The 16,337-nt window shown below is 45.0% G+C and overlaps 2 protein-coding genes and 1 non-coding gene across 4 annotated transcripts in view; 2 read left to right on the top strand and 1 right to left on the bottom strand.

Moving 5' to 3' along the window:
* The window catches only part of CENPS (centromere protein S), a 20,282-nt gene extending 18,715 nt beyond the window's left edge, over positions 1-1,567 (top strand). Inside the window, exon 6 of the mRNA XM_024749704.1 lies at positions 1,152-1,567. The gene's annotated coding sequence lies outside the window, so the exon portion shown is untranslated. The remainder of the gene's footprint in view (positions 1-1,151) is intronic.
* Positions 1-16,337, bottom strand: part of DFFA (DNA fragmentation factor subunit alpha) — a 25,682-nt gene extending 9,345 nt beyond the window's left edge. The window contains exons 1-6 of one of the 2 annotated variants that reach the window (XM_024749702.1): positions 16,159-16,337; positions 13,781-13,942; positions 11,869-12,011; positions 7,018-7,207; positions 6,650-6,798; positions 5,584-5,697 (exon numbers count right to left, since the gene is read on the bottom strand). In XM_024749702.1, the coding sequence (XP_024605470.1) occupies positions 5,584-5,697; positions 6,650-6,798; positions 7,018-7,207; positions 11,869-12,011; positions 13,781-13,942; positions 16,159-16,297 (897 nt within the window). In that variant the 5' untranslated portion in view covers positions 16,298-16,337. Of the gene's footprint in view, positions 1-4,113; positions 5,698-6,649; positions 6,799-7,017; positions 7,208-11,868; positions 12,012-13,780; positions 13,943-16,158 lie in introns of those variants that run through there. The other variant, XM_024749701.1, reaches the window with a different exon arrangement.
* On the top strand, positions 5,071-5,139 carry LOC112402854 (small nucleolar RNA SNORD77). Its single transcript, XR_003003774.1, has one exon. It is a non-coding gene; the product is annotated as a small nucleolar RNA SNORD77 (small nucleolar RNA).

The raw sequence follows: 16,337 nt of genomic DNA, 5'->3' as shown, positions 1-16,337 counted from the left end.
GGACTTCATTTGGAGACCGATGCATATGTATTGATATGTGTATAATTGTTATATTTTCCCTTTCCTCAGTAGTTTCCCACAGAAGTGAGTGAATGGTGGGTAAACGCGGGGGAGATTCCTTTCTGTGTGATATAATGCAGAGCGACTGTCGAGCCCCATGTGGACCAGCATCTGGGTCTCCTGAGATGAAGGCAGGAGCAAACCCTGAAATCCTTCCTTGATTATACATATTGTTTATGGCTCTTGAATCACAGACTCTAAAGAAAACTTCCAGCATGAGGTTTTTCAGATGCTAAACTTTGAAGCTTAGAGATTCAAACCTGGAGTTACAGAAAGTTTCTGAGGGTCAGGGCTATTATCAGGAAAACCGGCAAAGGCTGGCTGGAGGGTATTGTGATATTTTCTTCCCTGGACACAAGGGGAGCAGACTCACGGAGTATGACTGCTGACCGTTCCATTCTGTTTTCCACAGAGCTGAGCTTATATTCATAATTACTAGCTGAGTAAAGTATAATGGGATGGAAGTGCCTTAATAGCATCCACATTTCCAAACACAGCAGCTTTCAGAGACCAGTAATCGGGTCAGTGCACTGGTGGAAGATGCCTGCCTGAAAGGCCAGCTAACCTTCAGAACTGAAGATTCTTCTAGAAGAAAAGCATGCTCACTGTTTTCCAGTTTCAGTTGGGGTCATACATACACAGTTCTTAAGACTGGAGATTGTAACTTTTTTTTTTTTTTTGGCCGCACCGTGTAGCATGCGGGATCTTAGTTCCCTGACTAGGGATCGAACCTGTGACCCTGCAGTGGAAGCACGGAGTCTTAACCACTGGACCACCAGGGATGGCCCTGTAACTTTTAACTAAGTAATATCTGAAGGAAATGAAGCTACGCTAATGACACTGCCAGGAAATTCATCAAGTTTAAGCCTACCTTAGTTCAGTGGCCTTGATAAAATGTTAACTGGCATCAACTACATGTTAGACTAGAGTAAAATGCTCATTATTAATAAATTAGGGTAAAATGGGTAAATTAGGGTGATTTCCTACCATCTTAAAGTCTACCTTTGTGTAGTTCAATATAGTCAAATGTGTAGATCTAGGACATCAAGACCTGGACAGCTTCTAATTCATTCTCTTGCATTTATTTCCAGTATTTCACCAGAATAGATCCTTGACTGCTAAGGAAGAACTGATGTGGCATAAGCGTTCGACAGAAATCCTTTCATAGTATTCATATGTCAGTGCTGACAGCAAACCATCTCAGTGGAAAGTCAGACCAGTAAGCTCACGGGAGATACGTAAATACCTTGAATTGACAGCGCCTGCCGAAGGGATAACCCACATCTTAATAACAGCAGCTTCTTCGATAGAGATAGGGATTCGATTTTGAACAAATCAGAAGAGGAAATGTCATTTAGCTCTGAAAAAGAAGTTTTCTGTTTCTAGACTAGGAAGGAAGAGGCAAAGCACAGCTGGGCAACCCACTATTTCTAGCTTCTTATAACCCTAATAAAAATTAACATGAAGTTATCCTTTCTATTTATAATTAAATAGTTAAGTGAACAGATACGTGCTTGTCTTATTAAAATAACTGTAAGCTGGAGAAAAAGCTAGAATTTTCTTGGTGATAGTTCTTGTAACATGATATTAGAAAATACCGAAGAAAATCCCATAGCCCTGCATTAACCTGTTGGTTCACTTCCTTATAATTGTGGAAGTGTTGTCTGACTTAGTTTGAGCCAACAGCTAACTTTAAGGATCTGCAATCTGAAAATTTAATGCAGCTCCTGGGGAGGAGTGAATCTGTTCCCTTCATTGGAAGCTTCCAAATAGGACGGAGGACGCCACCCCTCCCCTTTATTACTTAAAAACCTCAAGTAATATAAGACACAGCCAAAATAATTTAAGGCAAAACCCTATAAATACAACAAAATAAGAAAAAAAAACCCTGAAGGCAAAAAAAAAAAAAGATAATAAAAGACTAGATAATTAGGAAATTTAAAAATCTGGTTAGTAAAGGTACATTAATAATTCTTGTAATTAATGTATTTTTTAAGACTATTATTTTATTCCTTTCTCTCTGGAAAATGAAAAACCCATTAGTTTTTTTCCTTTTTCTTTTACCCAGAAATTAAAGGTTGGTAAGTGGTAATTAGCACAGCTCCTGTCAAAGCCAGTTGCCTAATGGGGACCGACATTTGACTTGAGTTGAAAGAATGGAATATGGCTAATGTAGAGTTCATGAGTCCCAGTCGCTTTCTTTGACGTTCTTTTCTCCTAACGTAAGAACAGGCATGCCCTGCTCTCTCTCTCCTCTCCTAGTTTTAGACATATTGCTGTGCTGCTACATTTCTATTCTAGAAGGCCTGGAGGCACCGTGGTGTAAGGAAGGTAAGTGGCAGCTGGGGCAAAATAACTGTCACTCCACATTTGGTCTAGGGTTTGCAGACTAAGGTCTTTGCTCCTGCCCCCATCTCTGGCCCTGGGGCGGTGAAAGGGAACCATTCCCTACACTGACTCTGTGCTGGGTTCTATGCTCTTCCTCATACTTAACTTCGTTTAACCCTTTTAATCTTGGGGCCTTAGGCTAACCTTACATTTTTGGAAACTACTGTCCCATAAGGTTAGACTCAATGTGGGTCTGTCTCACTCCAAAACCCATAGTTCTTTTTCCACTCTCCTATGCAGCTGAGATGCTCGGTGGGTTTGTTTCAAGTACAGAAGACCAACACCAACACCCAGGCCAGTCACCTAAAGCTCTGCTGTGTATTTGCAGAAATAACTGAAGAAAACATTTTTCATTCAGCAGGGCAAAGATGGAAATGTTGACAGAATCGGTGAATAGAGATGCCATTCTATCATTTCTGGCATACAGCCTTCCTTTACTACTGGGCTAACTACACAGCATTCACAAGGCTGATTTACTTCTCTTACACCACCAGCACAGTGACTGCAGTTAGAAATCTTTGGGCAGTCATGTTGCAGACATATTAGCCCTTTTCCAGTTAGAGCTGACTCCAACTTATTCCACTGGTATTAACAAAACCAGTCATCTGGATGTAGAGTAGGAAAGACTATGTGGACTTAAGAGAAAATACAAATAAGTAGAAAGAACACTGGAATTAGAACCAGAAGACCTGCCTTTGAACCCTGGCCCTCCAATTAGCCTTGTGACATGAGGCAAGTCATTGACCCTCCCTGAGCACAACTTTGCTCATGCATAAAATGAGAGGCGACAAGCCACGCCCTGCTTATTAGCTCACTCAGTTCTGAGGGTCCAGTGTGGTAGGTGCTGGCACAGAGCAGACTACAAACTGCTATAAAAATCCTCAACTGGCATTACTGCCCCTCCAGGGGCATTCTGAAAATGTGTGGGGCTGTTTTCAGTTGCCTCAATACCTGGAGGTTGCTACTGGCATTGAGTGGGTGGGGTAGGATGTGGGATGCTCCTCTTCCTGCAAAGCACGTGACTGTTCCACATCAATGAAGAATCATCCCATATCCCACGTGACTTTTCTCCCCGTACCTGACTTTTTTTTTTGGTACGCGGGCCTCTCACTGTTGTGGCCTCTCCCGTGGCTGAGCACAGGCTCCGGACGCGCAGGCTCAGCGGCCATGGCTCACGGGCCCAGCTGCTCCGCGGCATGTGGGATCTTCCTGGACCGGGGCACGAACCCGTGTCCCCTGCATCGGCAGGCGGACTCTCAACCACTGCACCTCCGGGGAAACCCCGCCCCCACCTGACTTTTATATGTCATTCTGGATGTTCATAGGGATGAAAACCTCTTCCAAATTAGCCCCAAACCTAATTCTGTTTTATATGTAAATACAAAGTATTTTTTCCAGTTTTAACGTTCCCTGGATCTGTCAAGAATGCAGCCACCTTGTAAATCGAGGATAGATGTGTTACTCTGTCCAGAACATCACTGTTTTGGGAAATCCCATTACAAAGGGCAATGCTGCTTGTGGTATTTGAGTTGACAGTCACTACACACCGCACCTGGCTGCCTCTAACAGATTCACAGTAATTCAGTGGGTAAGTACACGCATCTGACAGCTTCAATGTGCCTTTCGTATGGTCATCTCCAGAAAGTGACACTTAGATACACACCATTTTGTTGGAAATTATTTTCCTTTATTTCTTCTGAAATACATTTGGGGGTATTATGTTGATGAAGGTATGCACATAGGTAGGTTATCAGCTCTGGCTTTCATTTAAGGATAATTAAGAAGGCATTATAAAATATGCTATTAAAAAAGAAATATTGGGGCTAATGAGAACCAAATACATAAGGCATTAGTAAGAGCACGCTGCGTGGGTCTGAGTCCTCCTTGAGGAAGGGCACGGCAGAAGGAAACAGTTCTTTTTGTTCTGTTTTCTGTACCTCTCCCTCGCCCTAGGACTTACTTATCGTTATATTTCTTTACTTAATAATTAGCCAATGTATCGGTTAATTGCATTCTGTTTTCCTCTAAGTATGCTTAAAAAGTAAGTCAAATAAGTCAGTAACTAAACGAATTATCTTTTCCCTGCAAGAGAGACTGCATTGTAGATTACAAAACCCGAAGAAAGGGGCTTCCCTGGTGGTGCAGTGGTTGAGAGTCCGCCTGCGATGCAGGGGACACGGGTTCGTGCCACGGTCCGGGAGGATCCCATTTAAAAAAAAAAAAAAAAAAAACCCGAAGAACAAGCTTGTACAGAAACGGGGATATAAACCAGAAGTCTCTGCTTTGCACCCAGAGAGACCTAGAGTCATACCTCATGGAGACTGATTTAATGACCGTTTTATACCCCCTGCTGATAAAGCACATTAGAAAACTGAAAAGTTTCACTGTGGTAATGCATATAATTTCACAATACTGAATTAGCTATTAGAAATGGTGAATTACTCTCCATATGTCCCTATGGTCTGCAAACTTAATACGTGCCTTTAAAACAAACGAAAAAATTCCTTAACTTGAGAAACAAGTTTGTGGCCATCATCAACACTCTGATATGTCATCTTCTCTATTGTTATTTTGTGTTTAAAATTCTGCAGTTCCATCTTTAGAATAAGAATAGTGGGTCTATTACTATGATGCCTGCATAGTTCAACAGATTGAATCTTGAAAGAGATATACCATTTATCTGATGTAGAAGAAAAAAAAGTAAAAAAAAAAAAAAATAGTGGGTCTGAAATATGACAATTTCTTTTCCCTGCCCTTTACAACTACTGTTAGAGAACATAAGAATTTGCAGTTAGAGGAGGTGGGATACTGCTGGTGCAGCTCTATGGTTCAAAATAGGTCAGAGAGCCCATGTGGAGATCTGGAATAGCTTTTCTGGAAAGGGCATGAAGCCTGTCTTCCAGCCTGTTCCAGGAGAACATTCTCGAAGGCAGGGGGTAGAGGAGTATGTAGGGAGCTACAAAGGTTAGGCTGAAGGTATTTACTGACACTGACACTGGTCACACTGGTTTTCTTTGGCATGTTTCTGGCTGCCGGCTATGTGGGGTCTCGTCTGGCTTGTTTGGGATTCTGCACTTCTCCAGGCAGCGAACTCCTCCTCGCTGAAATGCTCCTCAGAGAATACAAGCTCTGTACCTGCTGGAGGCGCAGGCTAAGTTCCTGATTACAGGTCTGTTGAACAGCTTCCGTCTTCTTTATGTCCCAGTTCAAAGCAACAGCCAGTGCTTTAGGGTCCTCCTTGGCAACCAACTGCGGCAAGAGTAAGAACCATTAAGAACCAGCACCTCTGCTGTTCTCATAATTTTCTTTAGGGGGTGAGAATCGGCAATATCAGTCTGTGTCATGTCTTTACGCTGAAATGCCAGGTCCCCTTCATACTCAATTGTCACAGGCCTCTTCTCACCACACAACACCAACAGGAAAGGACATCTAGAGAGTAGTTTACTTGGAGCAACAATAAAGTCCTCCGCTCACAGGAAATTTAGCCAAGCTCAAGTCAGTACAGCTTCTTTCCCTTCTAGCTACACCAAGGAAGTACTGGGAACAGGGGCAAGGGTGAAGCATAAGAAGGAGCACCAGGGACTTCCCTGGCAGCCCAGTGGTTAAGATTCTGCACTCCCACTGCAGGGGGCACAGGTTCTATCCCTGGTCGGGGAACTAAGATCCCACATGCCACTTGCCATGGCCAAAAATAAAATAAAATAAAAAATAAAAATAAAATAACTGTGAAACAACGGATGAAACAAAAACAAGCTACAGCAAATCCCCCCCCCAAAAAAAAAAAGGAAAGAAAGAAGGAGCACCCACTTTGATATGTTCCCTTCATCAAGCCTCCAGTTCCTTGGTCTGAGGGCACAAGATGATCCCCTTGAGTGGGCCTCTCTCAAGGATATTTTATGTGCTTCTATGGCCTATGGATCTTTTTCAACCACTGACAGATGCATCTCAGAAGCCTGAGCCCTGCTATTCCTCCCTGTCGGGGTCAGACATTTCATTACCTACTGTGGACCAGAAAATAATGTTTGATGATCTGAGGGAGGGCAACCATTTTGTTTAAGATTTGGATTAAATGAGATGTTTGCAAATGCTTTGCATATAATAATGGGCAAATTGACAGCTAATGATTCAAGGTCTGCAGAGGTGAAAAAAACCTGATACAAGCCTCTCCTTGCAAAGGTCAGGGTCCCTGGTGCTTGCCCACCTCCAAATCTTTACTAGACAAACTCAGCTCTGGCGCGAGTTTCTCCTTCAGCGCATTAAGGATCTGGCTCGTAAGTGCAATTTCGGAGGAGCTCTCTCCAATACCCGTGTCAACTGCATCCCTCTCATCACCGACGCCAGCTTTGGACTCTGCAAAGCAGATGTGAGACAGAGATCAGCACACCATGTACACATACAGCCATACCAACATCCAGCCAGAGCAGGCAGCTGGGCAGACAGAAGCCTGTCATCTCAAGATGCCAGCAGCTGTGGTTTCACTGTTCTTGACCACATGGTAAGCACCTGGCTCCCTCTCAAGGAGAGGCTCTACTGAGTTCTCAGTGTAACTCCCCAGCCGATGAATCCTACCTTGCTGCTTCAACAGGATGCTGCCCTCCTTCTCCAAAGCCCGGAGGTAAAGCTCCAAGAGCTGCTTGGACTGACGGGCTTCCTCTCTCTGGTCAAGGACCTGCTGGAGGGTGTTCTGGAGCCCCTGGACTGCGACACGACTTTGGCTGAGTTCCTGAGCCAGCTCTGAACATGGGACATCAATAAGCATCTGACAAACAAATACGGACTTTAAGAAATCGGAAAGTACTTTCTAAACGTGATGTTACAGCTCTCAAATACATCAATTTCGCAGACTCATTACATCCAGTTCCCAAAGTTACCCAATATATGGCTGCCTGAAAGTCAGGAAAGAGGCATGTAATTTTTTTCAGTTTTCCTCTGGTGAAAAAATTAGGAAACTACTGCCTTAGTGCCTTATTAAAAACAAAACAAACAGAAATAGGGTCACAGATGTAGAAAACAAACTTATGGTTACTGGGGGGGAGGGGGAGGAGGGATAAATTGGGAGACTGGGATTGACATATACACACTACTATATACAAAATAGATAACTAATAATGACCTACTGTACAGCACAGGGGACTCTACTCAATACTCCATAATGACCTATTTGGGAAAAGAATCTAAAAAAGAGTGGATATATGTATATGTATAACTGATTCACTTTGCTGTACAGCAGAAACTAAAACAATATTGTAAATAACTATACACCGAATAAAAATGAAAACAAAACAAAATCCTCATATTAAATAACCCATTGTACATTGTACAGAATATAAAGGAGGAGGTGTATGATCACTTGTACAATGAATCAGTATGAGGCTATTTCAAGCAAAAGTCTTTCTGATGATTTTTTTTTTTTTTTTTTTTTTTTTGCGGTACGCGGGCCTCTCACTGTTGGGGCCCCTCCCACTGTGGAGCACAGGCTCCGGATGCGCAGGCCCAGCGGCCTTGGCTCATGGGCCCAGCTGCTCCGCGCATGTGGGATCTTCCTGGACCGGGGCACGAACCCGTGTCCCCTGCATCGGCAGGTGGACTCGCAACCACTGCGCCACCAGGGAAGCCCCTCTTTCTGATGATTTTAACCTTAAACATTTTTATTATACATGTTCGTACTTTGAACGACTATTTTTCAAATATAAACTACTCAGCTTTTAAATGACGTGTTCAGTCTGTGAAATAAGGGAGACCTCACTTATCATACCCTAGATTTTAAGAAGGCTCAATCTTTTGGCATATACAGCATTAGATTAAAAATAGTCTTCAGGGCTTCCCTGGTGGCGCAGTGGTTAAGAATCCGCCTGCCAATTCAGGGGACACGGGTTCGAGCCCTTGTCTGGGAAGATCCCATATGCCGTGGAGCAACTAAGCCCGTGCGCCACAGCTACTGAGCCCTCATGCCACAACTGAAGCCTGCGCACCTACAGCCCGTGCTCTGCAACAAGAGAAGCCACTGCAATGAGAAGCCCGTGCACTGCAACGAAGAGTAGCCCCCGCTCGCCACAAGTAGAGAAAGCCCACGTGCTTGCAATGAAGACCCAAGGCAGACAAAAATAAATTAAAAATAATAATAATTAAAACATAATAAAAAAATAAAATAGTCTTCATAAGAGAAAGATCAAACTGTTGAAATTCTTGGAGAGTAAACCTAACTTCAGCTGCAGATTAGAATATGGAGCTTAATAAGAAATACAATAATAAGCGTTTGCATTTCTCGAGCACGTACTATGTATCAGTGAGAAAATTGATGTAAAACGCTTAGGACAGAAAGTGGCGAGGTGGGCTGCTCTAGATTGGGAAAGGCCTCTTTGAAGAGGTGACTTTATAAGTTATCCTTAACTTTCATATTGCATCAATTTTCGAACAAGTAGTATTAATATACATTCATAAAGTTCAAAATTCAAGAGGTACAAACCTTCTGAGGTAAGTACTAGTATTACCACCACCTTAACAGATGAGGAAAATGAGGCAAGAACAGTTAATAACGTCCCAAGATCAGTCAGTTCTAATCCTCAGGACACTGTGTAATTGATCCCTGGGCTCCTCCCTTCCCTCCCATCTGTTCTCACTCCCCATGGTCCCTGAGATGGTGGTACCTTTCCTCTACCTGTCGCATGGCCAGCCTCTGCCAGCTCCTGTCCTAAGCTTCCCTGTGCAGCCTAGCTGTCAGGGCCAGGCTCACTCATATTCTGGTATCCCTATTTTGGTAAGGACTGCTGTGCTCCTTATTCTAGGGGTATCATAATATACTAGTCTGTGGGATGGGAAGGGATCTCATGACCCCTTTCTGTTTCCTTTTTTTTTGGCCACAGGGCATGTGGGATCTTAATTCCCCAACCAGGGATCGAACCTACACCCCCTGCAGTGGAAGCGCAGAGTCTTAACCACTGGATCGCCAGGGAAGTCCCCCCTTTCTGTTTCATAAAAAAGAAAGAACAGGGCTTCCCTGGTGGCGCAGTGGTTGAGAGTCCGCCTGCCGATGCAGGGGACACGGGTTCGTGCCCTGGTCTGGGAAGATCCCACGTGCCGCGGAGTGGCTAGGCCCGTGAGCCATGGCCACTGAGCCTGCGTGTCCGGAATCTGTGCTCCACAACGGGAGAGGCCACAACAGTGAGAGGCACACATACCGCAAAAATAAATAAATAAATAAGAAAAAGAAAAAACAAGAAAGAAAAAAAATCAAGCTTGCTCCTGCCCTCCCTCTGCCTGCAACACTCTGGCCCCAACCTTTCCATGGCAAGCTTCCTCTTGTCCTTCAGGGTCTCCTCTTGGGACCTGCCAATGTTTCTCAACTAAATTCTATGAATTTATTCTATGCACAAGCATGTGTGAAAAATGACACTGATCTAAGCTTTTTGCACCACTGACTAGAAGAGCAAGACTGATGACACCCACATGTACCCCAGTGGGGGAGTCTCATTAAATAAGTCATGGTACAGACATGAAATGGAATATTATGCAGTGGTGAAAAAGAGGTGAGGATGTCTTTTATAAACTGATCTGGAATACTTTCCAAATCTTTCTTTAAGACAGAGCAGAGGGCTTCCCTGGTGGCACAGTGGTTAAGAATCTGCCTGCCAATGCAGGAGTCACGGGTTCGAGCCCTGGTCCAGGAAGATCCCACATGCTATGGAGCAACTAAGCCCGTGTGCCACAACTACTGAGCCTGTGCTCTAGAGCCCAGGAGCCACAACTACTGAGCCCATGTGCCACAACTACTGAAGCCCGTGCACTTAGAGCCCATGCTCTGCAACAAGAAGCCACCGCAATGAGAAGCCTGCGCACCGCAATGAGGAGTGGCCCCCGCTCACTGCAACTAGAGAAGGCCTGCGCTCAGCAACGAAGACCCAACACAGCCAAAAATAAATAAATAAATAAATAAATAATTAAAACAGAGTAGAGATGTTTCCACTTGTGTGATATAGGGGAGGAGGTGAAAACACTTATGTATTTGTTTGTATATAAAATATCTCTGGAATGGGAAACTGACAGATTGGTTGTCTCCAGGAAGGGGAAGTTGGGTGGCTGGAGGCAGGAGTCAGACTTTTCCTGTATATCCTTTTTCTTCTAAACAGCTTAACTGAGGGATTTCCCTGATGGTCCAGTGGTTAAGACTCCATGCTTCCAATGCAGGAGATGTGGCTTCAATTCCTAAGATCTAAGGAACTAAGATCCCACATGCCCCGTGGCCAAAAAAAACCCCCCAAAACCCAGCTTTATGGGGATGTAGTTAATATACTATACAATGCACCCATATAAAGTGTATAATTCAGTGGGTTTCAGTATAATTAGTGGTCTTGCGATAGTGCAGTCACCACCACAATCAGTCTTAGAACATATTCACCACCCCAGAAAGAGCTGTACCCATTAGTAGTTCCTCCTTATTCTCCCTCAAAACTCCCCACCAACCCCATCCCTAAGCAACCACTAATCTACCTTCTATTTCTATGGACTTGTGTATTCTGGCCATTTCATATAAATGCAATCATAAAATATGTGGCCTTTCATGTCTGGCTTCTTTCACTTAGCATAATGTTTTCAAGTTTTATCCATGCTGTAGCATGTATTAATACTCCATTCCTTTTTATGGCTGACTAATATATTCCATTGTTTGGATATACCACATTTTATTTATCTAGTTATCAGCTGACGGACATTTGGGTTGTCTTACTTTCTGGCTACCTGTGTATCCTTCTATACCTCTTGGATTTTGAACCATGTGAAAGCATTAATATGATTTATTCACAATAAATATACACGTGTAAAAAAATCACCACAAGGTCGCCTCCTTCCAGGAGCCTTCCCGCCACTCTTGGCACACTGCCCTGTCTGACATGCTGCTTATTTTGTCTGCCTCCTTCCACCAGGACTTGAGTTCCATTAGAGCAGGGACTGTGTCTGGCTTGTTCACCATTGCACCCCTGTGCATAGAACTGTCAGGCAGAGGACCGGGGCTCAATAAATATTTTTTTGAGTTAACAATACTATTTTTATCCTAATTCTACTGGAGAGGAAACATAAGCAGGGAGGCTAAGTTACCGGTTCAAAGTCACACAGATGGAGCTAAGATTTAATCTGCATTCTTTAGCAGTACATCCTTGACCCACGCCTTGGTCCTAAATGGGTCTAGGTGAGGCCTTGGCGTCTGTGTTTTTAAAAAGCTCCACTGGTGATTCTGATGCAGGGTTAGGGGTGAAAATTTCCTACTCTAGGTGAGAGAATTAGAAAATGAAGAACCTTGGTTGTCATCTAAGAATTACTTAAAAATTAAGAAGCAATGAAATTATTATGGCAGGATGCATGGCAACTAAGGCGCTGGGGGAAGCACAGGCTGGCGGAACATGGCTATGGGTTGCGGAGGAGGCTTACTTGGAGGTCCTCTTCGGACAGGAGGATGATGCTGGACAGGTCTTCTTTCAGCTGCCTGGCCACATTCTTCCACTTCAACCCTGCCCCGCTGTCTGTTTCATCTCCGTCAAAGGACTCTTGGGTAATCCAAGCCGTACCTCCATCTGATACATGGGAGAAAATGCCGGTCAGAGTCAGATTAACGGGAAGTGCTGTTTTCACTTCCTCCTCCAACTCAGACCTCAAGGATGTCGGCACATCCTTCCGACAGATCACTTAGAATAATTTAGATGGTGAAGGAAGCACCTTTTCTCAGGGATTCATGGGGAAGCCAACCCCATCTAGGACCTTAATTTTCCCTCTTGTTCCATCTTCCATTTCTTTCTTTTTTTTTTTTGGCTGCAGCATGCGGGGATCTTTGGCATGAGGGATCATTTGCTGCAGTGTGTGGGCTTCTCTCTAGTTGTGGCGCGTGGGCTCCATAGCACATGGGCTCTGTAGTTTGTAGCACGTGGGCTCTCTAGTTGTGGCATGTGGGCTCTCTAGTTGTGGTGTGCAGGCTCAGTAGCTGTGGCGCGAGGGCTTAGTTGCCCTGTGGCATATGGGACCTTAGTTCCCTGACCAGGGATCGAACCCACATCCCCTTCATTGGAAGGTGGATTTTTTTTACCAGTGGACCACCGGGGAAGTCCCCATCTTCCATTTATTTCTGTGTGAAACTGCTCTGTATTCTTTTATGGAAGGAAGCCACTTAAATCCAATGTATGCTTATGCATACCCAGGATACTGTCACACTTCCCTTTTTTTTTTTTTTTTTTTTTTTTGTAGTACGCAGGCCTCTCACTCCAGCCGCTCCGCGGCATGTGGGATCCTCCCGGACCGGGGCATGAACTCGCGTCCCCCGCATCGGCAGGTGGATTCTCAACCACTGCGCCATCAGGGAAGCCCTAGGTTAGTTTTTGTGTCTGTGGGTGTGTTCTATTACTGTATGCAAAAACATTCATCCTCATCAGCACTTCTTCTGTGCTTGGGGATGGGTCTTATCCTTGACTGGAGCAGGTGCAGCCACTGTTCGCTGTCCCTTGGGCCCAAGTACAAAGGTGGCTGGGAAAGCCATTGCTGAAGGGTGACTTCCTCACTTTAGTGGCCTAGGGAATTTCCTCAAGACACTTTTTTAGCTCTTTGATCCTTGCCCGTCAAAATTAGTTCCCTTTGTATTTCCAGTGAGGATGATGCTAATGATGGTGACAGGTAATATTTATTTGTCTTACTGTGTACCAGGTAAGATCTAAATGCTTTCTATCAGTGGCTCTCAACTGGGAGTGATTTTGCCCATCCCACCCCCAGTAGACATTTGACAATGTCTAGAGGCATTTTTGGTTGTCACAATTAGGGTGAGGAGATGCTACTGACACCTAGCAGGTAAAGGCCAGTGATGCTGCTAAACATCCTGCAAGACACAGGACAGCAACCCCACAACAAAGAATTCTCCGGCCCAAAATGTCAGTAGTACTGTTGAGAAGCCCTGGCTTGATATGTACTATGTTCTAGTATCCTTCCAACAATGCTAGGAGACAGGTACTGTAATTATTATCTCAATACGGGGCTGAAATGTTAGATAATTTGCTCAAGGTCACGTGGCTAGTAAATGGCAGAGCCAGGATTCAGACCAGACAGTCTGACCCAACCTGCGGCACAGATCTCTCTCCCTTGCTGCGTTTTAGTTGCTGTCGGTCTGTGAGTTATTTGAGAACTGAGCCCGTCTCATTCATCTTCATCCCCAGACTCAGCACCGCTCTGGTATACAGAAGGTGCTCAGTAAACGTTTGCTGCATAAATGCTTAAAACAGCCAACCAAACAGCAACCAGGTGCCTATGCAGTAAAATAAATCATGATGGATGGTATATAGTATATACGGCCAGCATTTCTTACCTGAATTGTTGTAAGCCCACTTCTCATTCCCAGCCAGTGCCACAAACTTAGTATTGGCAGGAAGACACAGGAAGTAATCGTCATCATCCACTATGGTGCCATCCTCTGCCAGGACCAGGGTGACTGGTGCCAGGGACTTGTCAATGGCCAGAATGTCACAAGCTGAGAGGAATAAAATATTTGGTAATTGACAAGTATCCATAGGGAAATTACATCTGTCCTTGCACTCTCAATATGTATGCCCCGGGACTTCCCTGGTGGCACAGTGGTTAAGAATCTGTCTGCCAATGCATGGGACACAGGTTTGAGCCCTGGTCCGAGAAGATCCCACATGCCACGGAGCAACTAAGCCCATGTGCCACAACTACTGAGCCTGTGCCCTAGAGCCCGCGAGCCAGAACTGCTGAGCCCGTGTGCCGCAACTACTGAAACCCACACGCCTAGAGCCCGTGCTCCGCAACAAGAGAAGCCACCGCAATGAGAAGCCTGCGCACCGCAGCGAAGAGTAGCCCCCGCTTGCCTCAACTAGAGAAAGCCCCCATGCAGCAACGAAGACTCAGTGCAGCCAAAAATAAATTTTTTAAAAAAAGTATGCCCCCAGAGCCTAGAAAAATCCCTGGTAATAATAACTATAATAACTATAATGATGACCACTAGTACTAATATAACACTTACCATGTCCCTGGTACTGTACTAAGTGCTTTTCACATACAGCATTTAATTTCCTAAAAATCCTGTAACACAGATACTATTGTTACTCCCATTTTTACGGATGTCAAGCCCAAGGCTCAGAGAAGTTAAGTAATTTGCCCAAGGTCACACAGTAAGTGGCAGAGCCGGCATTTCAACCCACACAGTCTGGCTCTTGAAAATGTGTTTTTCTTCCAGCTACTCTACACCCACATTAGGATGCACTTGAGCCTTTACTTGGAGGAACAACAAACCAAAGTCTGATTTGATTCCTTGAGAACAAGCAGTCTTTCATTCATTTCCTCAGTGGTCTACTCAAATTCTCCCATGTGTCAAATGTCACAAAGAAAAAAGAGAAAAAGAAAAGAAGAAAATTATAAAAAAGAAAAGAAAAAAAAAAGACTTTATGTTCTCACAGTATCTTTCTTGGCAGCCTTACTAACCTATAGGAAAGTATAAGAGAAGCAGAAGGCAGAAGTTTGTAACAGTAGCTTTTCATCTTTATGATCACTGGGCAAGAGGCTTTGTCCAGGGCAGGTCTGTACCATCCCATTTAGTAATGGCAATGCCTAAAATGCTAATGGGACTAGAGTAGGCAGAGAAGTAGCCAAGAGACTACAAAGATCATTGGGCAATGCTGTCTTTCACCCAAATAGAACAGCAAGCCTTGTATAGGCCGAGCTCCAGAAACACAAGCGCTTACATAAGCCTCTGTGCCAAATGCATCCAGCCACTGCACTGATGGGGCACTAAAACTTAAGCAACTTCATGCCAAGCAAAAAATATGTAAACACTTATATGGCAAAAACCACGTCACTAAAGCATTTAGAGTGCTTTGGCTGTTCCTGCATCTCTGAAAGATATCTAATGGGCTTGGTGACCCTGGGAGGAAGCCATGAACACGCTGACACACACGTCCACTACATGCCCGGGGATGACACACACGTTTAACCAAAAGAACTTCTTTGGGTAAGCAATTTACTGCTTACAGGCCAGCAACATGTAAGTTATTTGAATATCTCATCTCCTTCCAGAGTCCCAATCCTGTGGAGCAGGGCTGGAAATACACCCACTTTGCTGATGAGAAAACTGGGGATGGAGAGATGGTTAAGTGCAAGGTCAGGCAGCTAGTAACGGTATGCGGCTCAGAATTTCTGTCAACTCGGTCACTCACAACAGACGTTCCTTGTCCGGCCCTCCCGGATGGTCGGTAACAGCTCCCTCTTTACCGCACAGATACCTGCCAGAGCTGACTGTGGAAACCCGCTCCCGCCCCGCCGTAGGCTCAGCTGAGGGACCCAGTACAACCTTAGGGAGCCTGAGTGGCAGGAATACAGTGGACTGAGTTCGATCCAAAATCTGAGTCATCTGAGGCGAGGCACCGAAGTAGAGTCTGTCTTAATTCGCATATTGCTTCCCGTCTGCCTCTCCACCATATGAATCTCACACAAGATAAATTAAGTTAAAGTGCCAGAAAACGCTATGAAACTGCTAAATCGCCATATCCACCTGAGTCATCTCTGTTCCAAGGCTCCACTCGAGCGACAAGAAGCCCCAAGTCGCCTCTCCTGACCCCGCCTTGCCCCACCGGACATCCCCATCTCTCCCCCGGTCCCTTCAGCCCGGGCCCCGGCCCCGCAAGTCCTCGCCCCCGTCCCCCCAAGTCCTCGCCCCCGTCCCGTGCCAACCCTTGCTCCTCAGCTCCTCGAGGCAGGAGGCCGCCACGCCGTGCTGTTCCCGGCTGTGGTTGCGGCACAGGAGACACTGCTTTAGAGCCCGGATCTCGCTGGGTTCTGGAACACTGGGTCCCCCGACCACCTCCGTCATCTTCAGGGTCTGACCTGACCAACACGGGGACGTCAGGGGG

Source organism: Neophocaena asiaeorientalis, unplaced genomic scaffold (genome assembly GCF_003031525.2).
Source record: "Neophocaena asiaeorientalis asiaeorientalis breed wild unplaced genomic scaffold, Neophocaena_asiaeorientalis_V1.1 scaffold275, whole genome shotgun sequence".
NCBI classification, from domain to species: domain Eukaryota; kingdom Metazoa; phylum Chordata; class Mammalia; order Artiodactyla; family Phocoenidae; genus Neophocaena; species Neophocaena asiaeorientalis.
The sequence above is the reverse complement of the archived record's forward strand: the minus strand, read 5'-3'. Positions and strand labels throughout refer to the sequence as shown.